At 41.2% G+C, this 8,268-nt stretch overlaps 1 protein-coding gene across 1 annotated transcript in view; it reads right to left on the bottom strand.

Annotated features, from left to right (window-relative positions):
• The window catches only part of SI (sucrase-isomaltase), an 87,044-nt gene that overhangs the window by 41,591 nt on the left and 37,185 nt on the right, over positions 1–8,268 (bottom strand). The window contains exons 21-23 of the mRNA XM_059685899.1: positions 6,743–6,831; positions 2,844–2,893; positions 1,943–2,113 (exon numbers count right to left, since the gene is read on the bottom strand). Coding sequence (XP_059541882.1) covers positions 1,943–2,113; positions 2,844–2,893; positions 6,743–6,831 — 310 coding nt within the window. The remainder of the gene's footprint in view (positions 1–1,942; positions 2,114–2,843; positions 2,894–6,742; positions 6,832–8,268) is intronic.

Here is an 8,268-nt window from a genome sequence, read left to right on the forward strand (position 1 = left end):
GCAGGGGAGGTCTCAGAGCTGGAGGCGAGCCTCAGAACTAAGGCCAGCTCTCAGTTCCAGTGACAGCCATAGAAGGTAAATGAATCGCAGAATTAAAAAAAAGAAAAAAAGGAGAGGTTGGGAGCTTCAGTCACCCGCCAGCCTGAAAACGGCCCTCAGCCCCTCATCCAGACTGGCCAGGCACCCCATGGGGACCCCCACCCTGAAGGAGGTGTGACCAGCTGCAAACAGCCATCATTGCCTCATCCAGGCTGGCCAGGCACCCAAGCGGGACCCCCACCCTGATCTGAGACACTCTTCAGGGCAAACCAGCTGGCCCCCACCCGTGCACCAGGCCTCTATCCTACATAGTAAAAGGGTAATATGCCTCCTAGCACCGGGATCAGCTGAGAAGCAAGGCCTCACGGCCCCAGTGTCAAGCAGAGCCACAAGGCCTCCCAGCACTGGGATCAGTGAAGCCACGTGGCCTCCTGGCCCCTGGAGCAGCGTGACAGGGGGCAGTGCCCCAACCCCCTGATCAGCCCTGCTCTGTTCATGACGGGGTGGCACCGCAACCTCCCATCGACCCTGCCTTGAGTGGGACAGGGGGCGGTTCCCCAACCTCCCAATCGGCCCTACCCTGAGCGTGACTTGGGGTGGCATTGCAACCTCCTGATCCACCCTGCTCTGTGCATGATAGGGGGTGGCACCCCAACTCCCCAATCGGCCCTGCACTGAGCCCGCCCAGGGGCTGCACCTAGGGATTGGGCCTGCCCTGGGCCTCTAGTTCTATATAATAAAAGAGAAACATGCAAATTAACCATCCCTCTGCTACGCTCAAGTCACACCCACAAGCCATGCCCACCAGCCAATGAGGATTGAGTATGCAAATTAACCCAACAAAGATGGTAGATAATTTGCATACACAGAGCAGAGTGGGAGAGCTGGCAGCTTTTGGGGATGTGGCCCCCTCGGTCACTCCCTCGGTCTCTCCTTTAGGGGGACGTGGCCCCTTCAGTCACTCCCTCGGTCTCTCCCTTAGGGGGACGTGGCTCCCTCGGTTGGGGAAAACCCAGAGCCTTGGGAGCCCCAGGAATTCTGGGAACAGTAGTTTTGGTGGCAGCCCCAATACCAGAAGTAGAAGCCCAGAGGGAGGGGAGCACCAGCAATGCTGGGGTCATAGTTCTGGTGGCAGACAGATCTCCTAGACTCTAGAGCAAAGTGAGCCTGGAGCACATTACTGTTGCAGTTGGAGATGGAGGGAAAGCAAAGGTGAGAGACATAAGTAAAATCAGAGTGGCTAGGAAAAATTAAAGGGAAGATATCCTAAAACTTTCAGGAAATCTCCACCAATGGAGCAAAGAAAAAAAACACCTCTATTATTCTGTGAGCAACAAACCAAACTGGGTTGGGGGTCTCAGACAATTCGCTCATATGATTGCAAAGACAGACAGAAACTCCCGGATTGGAGAGGGCTCCCCTGAGGGCTCCCAGATTGGAGAGGGTGCAGGTCAGGCTGAGGGACCCTACCTCCATCCCCCTCAACCCCCCACCCAGTGCACAAATCTTCATGCACTGGGCCCCTAGTCTAAGTATAAACTGGAATGACCTAAAATGAAATATTGGCAGCACAAGGAGAAGAAAAGAAAAGAAAAGAAAAGAAAAGAAAAGAAAAGAAAAGAAAAGAAAAGAAAAGAAAAGAAAAGAAAACAAAAGAAAACAAAAGGAAAGAAAAGGAAAGGAAAGGAAAGGAAAGGAAAGGAAAGGAAAGGAAAGGAAAGAAAAGAAAAGAAAAGAAAACAAAAGAAAACAAAAGAAAACAAAAGAAAACAAAAGAAAACAAAAGAAAACAAAAGAAAAGAAAAGTCATGGTGAAAATCACAAAACCAAGAGCCTGAGTGGTTATGCAATGTTAAATATGAGAGTATATGAAAAGTAAAATATATTAAAAGATGATATTTACCTTGCTGGAAGCATCATAAGTGTAATTGTAGTGAGTCTGCATTGGTTGATTATTTTCTTTCACTGTAACTCCTATAACATTGTCTGTGAGCCCCAGGATTTTAATAGTCTCAAATGCTAAAGCAGTTCCTTCTTGGTATGATGAGTGTGTGCAGCTGATATCTAATTTGTTCTGCAAAAAATATATATATATATTTATATATATAATATTCTATACTAAATAGAAGGTCATTGGATACATAATGAAATAACAATGCAATTATGAAATAGGAAGAGAACCAATCATCTATCCTTCCATTCCCACCAGCTCTCCATGTCCAAGTAGCATATATAAATATGCCCATTAGTAACTCTTCAATTTTTTGTAAACATGACAAACATTTATTATCAAAGATCACAACCAATATATAACCTTTCTACTTCAGCCCTAATGTTAAAGAACAACTTGGTTTGGGATAAAAAATAATATATAAAGAAACTCAATACCTACAAGAAACATTGCTATTAATTATTCAAAATGTAACCTTGTCCATAGATTATTTTTTTCATCATCACTTTAAATCCATGGCAACTATTGCTATGTCTGATATATAAAAACATATTCAGGTAAGTTGAGATTATTTTTTTATAGCATGTTTCTTAAACCAGACATAATACTTTTAAAAGTCTGAAAATATCTATTCTTCAATTCATCATCATTAAATTACTGATTACATTTAAATATTTTAAAATGTAAGCTAACATTTTATTTATAATTTAATAATTTAATTTCATAATTTATTTCATTTCTTTCTATTGAAATCTGGATGTCAATGTAAAAATATTTCAAAAAATCCATAATAAAGGCATAACCCAGACTTAAATGAGGTATATATTTAACTATGTCCAAAGAGAATGCTTACATTAGAAACAGAAAATTTGTAAAAAATGTAGATGCCATTTTCTATGGTATCTGAAATAGAAAAAAGTAAGTTATTAGATCACATTGTTATGTTAACATTTCTGCTCTATTTTTACAATTATACAACAGAAGAATTTTGGCCCTGGATGGTATGTTCAGTGGTTAGAGCATCAGCCCATGACCCAGAAGGTCACAGGTTTGATTCCCAGTCAAGGTCATGTATCTGGGTTGCAGGTTCAATCCCAATCAGGCTGTGTGCAAGAGGCAACCAATCCATGTTTCTCTTTCTCTCCCTCCCTCTGTCCTACTCTCTAAAAATCAATGGTGAGGATTAACAAAAGAAACAAAAAAGAACTTTGAAAAAAATACTATTTATTAATAAAGCAAATTTTCCATTTAAATTAAGGTTTTTATTTTTCCTCTAAATAGAGTAATCCCAGTAGTATAGTTTCCAGTAAATAAAGGTAGTCAGTGAACATTTGTTTAGTTCAATTTTTTAAAGACTGCTAACATGTTTATAAAAATTCAGAGAAAACAAAACTTATAATAAAAATTAAAAATTTTTATCAACATTTTTCTTTAACGGAGAAACAAAATTATGAGCAAACTTTTTTCAAAGAAAGAGAGTAAAAATATAAAGGGGATCCTAGGATTTACACAATTCTCTCAATAACATTAATTTACTTATAATTTGAATCCTAAGGAATAAAATTAGAATCAGAACCTGAATTTAAGGTCATTTTGTTGTTTGTATGTTTATTTACAAGTTAATTATTTATAAAACTGTGATTTTATCTTTTGAAAGCACATAATTATATAGATATCATCTTTAGTTGACTGATTAAATCATACCTTCATATTTTCATTCATCTTCTATGTAAAGGTAGATTACCAATATCAAGTTTTACAAGTTGAAAAGATAAATAATTTTGGGATATTTATATCATTAAAGAAACAAAAATAATCTTAAAATCAAGTTCCACGTGCTAATAGCAGAGGTATTTTCTCAACAACATTTTTTATTGACATTTACAAATAATTTAGTTTGCTAGAGTCCACTTTTATGCCATTTCTATGTAGTAAATGCTTGGCACCTATTTTCATTGTCCAGCTCTCTCTAGTGTTCTTAGGCTCTAAGGTATTTGAGAAAAATTAAGAATGCTAGTGTGCTAGAGTAGAATGATACATAGAGGGCTACAGGGGATAACGAGAGAGAAAGAGAGAGAGAGAGAGAGAGAGAGAGAGAGAGAGAGAGAGAGAGAACATGTGTGCACACAAAAGTGCAGGTAATAGCGAGTGCTTTAAGTCTTGTTAAATACTGTAGATCCTAACTGAGTGAAACAGAAAAGCATTATATGGTCTTGAGCAGAGATGAGATGATTTGAATCATCTTTTGAAATAATGCCTCTACCTGCTGGATTGTAAATAGAATGTAAAAGGGATGATTTAACAAAATCTATCTATCCTATATAATAATCCTATATAATAAAAGGGTAATATGCAAATTGACCCTAACAGCAGAACAACCAGAATGACTGCTGGACCAGTCACTATGAGGCACACTGACCACCTCTTGGTCTCTTTCCCCTGCTGGCAGGCTCCGATCACCTGATGGCCACCCACAGCAGGGTCAGGGCCGGAGAGCAGGCGAGAACTGCTGATCTCTTGGCCTCTTCCCCCGGCCATCAGGCACCAATCACTCGATGGCGAATGGGGAAGCAGGGGTGGGTGGCAGTGGGAAGCAGGGCTGGCTGCGGACAGCTGGGGAAGATGGCCCTGATCGCAGGCCAGGCCTAGGGACCATACCCACCCATGAATTCCGTGTGCTGGGCCTCTAGTTTACATTATATATATACTAGGGGCCCGGTGCACAAGATTCGTGCACTGGGTGGGTGGGGGGAATGTCCCTCAGCTCAGCCTGCCCCCTCTCACATACTGGGAGCCCTCAGGCGTTGGCCCCCATCACTCTCCAATCGCAGGATCGGCCCCTTGCCCAGGCCTGACGCCTCTGGCTGAGGCGTCTGGCCCTGGCAGCGGGGACCCGCAGCTGGAGCGGCCCCGCGATCGTGGGCTTCGCTTTAGGCCCAGGCAAGGGACCCCTAGCTCCTGGGACTGCCAGCTTCGACCGTGCCCAGCTCCCATCGATGGCTCCACCCCTACTTCCTGCTATCACTGGCCAGGGCGGAAAAGGCATCTGATTCTCCGATGATGGCTGGGGGGCAGGGCAAAGGCGGCCCCAGGGCCGCCTTTGCCCTGCCCCCCAGCTCTTAGCTCCCCCCTGGGTTTCCAATCACTGTCAGTGGCAGGGGGCTTCTTCCTGCTTTCCCTTTCGCCTCCCTGCATTGTGCCTACATATGCAAATTAACCACCATCTTGTTGGCAGTTAACTGCCAATCTTAGTTGGCAGTTAATTTGCATATAGCCCTGATTAGCCAATGAAAAGGGTATCGTCATACGCCAATTACCATTTTTCTCTTTTATTAGTGTAGATATATGCCTAAATGACCATTACATCCGAACAACAGAATGAACAGTTGACCAGTCACTCTGGTGCACACTGACCACCATGGGGCAGACACTCAATGCAGGAGCTGCCCTCTGGTGGTCAGTGCACTCCCACAGCCAACCCCCGACAGCAGGCCAACATCTCGTGGTCTTCCCCCCCGCCATCCCTGCTGGCCAGCCCTGATTGACCCCTCCACTTCCCCCATTGGACCTATCTTGGCTGGCTGGCCAACCTACCACTATCCACCCCCCCCTCCAGGACTGTGCGAGATGGCCCTGATTGGCCCTGATCACCGGCCAGGATGAGGGACCCCACCTGTGCATGAATTCGTGCACCAGACCTCTAGTAGATTTTTCATAGATTCCATATTTTCAAATTCTAAGAGAACACACCAAGAAGACTACTTCTTGGAGTTAATTTAGAAATATTTGGATGTTTAAAGGCACAGGAGAGTCTTTCCTACACAGAGAAGTAGTGCCCTATAAAATAGGAGCTAAAGTATTTTGTATACACATATATTAAAAACATACTTCAGAGCCCTCTACTAAGAGAAATGGGATACAAATACTTCACAAACTTATGAAGGTAGTTGTAATAGACAAATTATAGCCAAACAGATATATTTTATTGACATAATTAGATATTTGAAAGAATTGGTTCTTTATTCTCTTGGTTTATTGAATTCTCAAGTTTGGACTCATGAAATTAAATTAAAGACACAATAAGTGAAATAAATTGTGAACCATTTATATAGTAACATTCTTATAAAATAATTTGACACCATTAAATATATTTCTTTTTGTTTTTACAGTAATATAATTTTATTTTTAATCACTAGAATCATGTACGACAGTTGAAAATTTGATGTGATTTGTACATGTGGATTTAAGTAGCTTAATTAAGAAGAATAATCTAATAAACTCTCTACACTTGTCAAAGACATTTATACTGATCCAATAGACCAAACTAATTATTGCAATTAAAATATAATTTAAATAACAATGTTAAATTTCATAAAGTAACATAGACCCTAAAATAAATTAAAAACAGGAATTAAAAATTAAAACATGTGACAGTTTTGAAGTGAATGCAATTTTACATTAATAAAGTCAAAATTGTCCGTCATCAGAATGAACATTTAAAAGTATATCTTCTTGACTGGCCAGTGTGGTTCAGTGGTTGAGCACTGACCTATGAACTAGGAGGTCATAGCTCAATTCCTGGTCAGGACACATTCCTGAGGGATCCTATGGGCTGGATTCCTAGTGGGGAGCATGAATGTGGCAGTCTATCAGTGATTCTCTCTCATCATTGATATTTCTGTTGCTCTTTCTCATTCCCTTCCTCTCTGAAATCAGTAATAAAATAAGAAGCATAGCCCCTTTGAGACCTACCTTTAGTTTCTCCATCATCCCAGAAAAAGTCTCCTTTAGCTGTGTTATCTTCATCTAATGCAACTATAAGTCCTAGAGGGTTCTTTCGGCTGTTAAGTAAGTTTGTAAGCACATATGATTAAAAATGAACTATCATGTTAAAAGTTCCTCTAAATATGTCCATTTCAAACTAATGGATTTGTATGAATTCCACATTCATATGAGAAGATGTTAATAAAACTCATGTCTATGCTCATTTTAATTTTTAATGATGAAATAATTTGTAAGATTATAAAATAAATTAAAGGAATGAATATAATAAATAAAGAATTTCTTGGAAGCTAAGACACCAGCACTTTAGAAACAGTATATTTCAATTAGAATTAAATATATCTTATGAATGCTCAATACATCACATATTTGTCACATTTCAATTAATCCCAAATTGCAATGTATCAAGGCTATATCTTATATACAAAGTAATGAAAAGCCTAACATTTGTAAGCACTTAATGAGATCTCTAATAATCTTAGAAAGGAAGCTAATTCTATTATAAGTAATGGGGCATGTGATCACTAAAATTTTTCTGTTATATATCATTTTAGGTTTTTAACCTAAAATAATACTCTTGAAGCTATATGGTATACGCAACTGCTCTATTCAGACTATCTTTCTTCCAGAACACTCACCAAAATGTGTTTCTCTTGTTTATTGTTTATTTTGTTTGTTTGTTTGTTTTTTAAATTTTGTTTTATGGCATAAAATATTACAAAGAGTAGTACATATGTCTCCTTTTTATTTTCCCCCTTGACCTACCCCCGGCCTCCCCTACCTGCCAGTGTCTTGTGTCCATTGGTTATGCTTATATGCATGCATACAAGTCCTTCGGTTGATCTCTTACCCATCCCCCCACCCCTCCCCGGCCTCTTGTTTAATACAGCTTTAGTATAACCCCATTGTTCTGAGAACAGTCATGAAACAATTACAGTATTACAGTAAACAATTATAGAATGCCAAAATAATGAAATTACTAGCACATTCATTCACTCATTAATTTGTTCCTTTAACAAATGTTTAGAGAAAATAGAAAGCCAGCTTATTAGGGGCAAGATACTATTATTTGTCTGGGCACTAAAGTAGTCAAAAGTCAAGTCCTTGACTTCATGGAACTAGAGTAAGGAGGGAATATGCTAATTGACTGCCCCGCCCTCAAAGATGGTGGCACCCCACAGTCACAAGATGGTGGCGTCCAGTCCCCCTCAGCCCCGCTGGGGTGGCAGGTGCACAGCAAGACTGGGGCCTCATGTGCCTACCTCTGGGTCTCCCAGTCCCCTCAGCCCCCCCAGTTGCCCAGGGCCACCCGAGGCTCAGGTAACCAGGGCCCGGCCGTGGCTTGTGCTGCCGGCAGTGGCAGCAACAGAGGTGTGATGGAGGCATCGCCTTCTCCTGATCACCAGGTCGCCTCCAGCCCCTGAGGGCTCCCAGACTATGAGAGGGGACAGGCCGGGCTGAGGGACCCCCCCCCCCCCGCCTCCAGTGCATGAATT

The sequence above is a fragment of the Myotis daubentonii genome, chromosome 3, assembly GCF_963259705.1.
Source record: "Myotis daubentonii chromosome 3, mMyoDau2.1, whole genome shotgun sequence".
NCBI lineage: Eukaryota > Metazoa > Chordata > Mammalia > Chiroptera > Vespertilionidae > Myotis > Myotis daubentonii.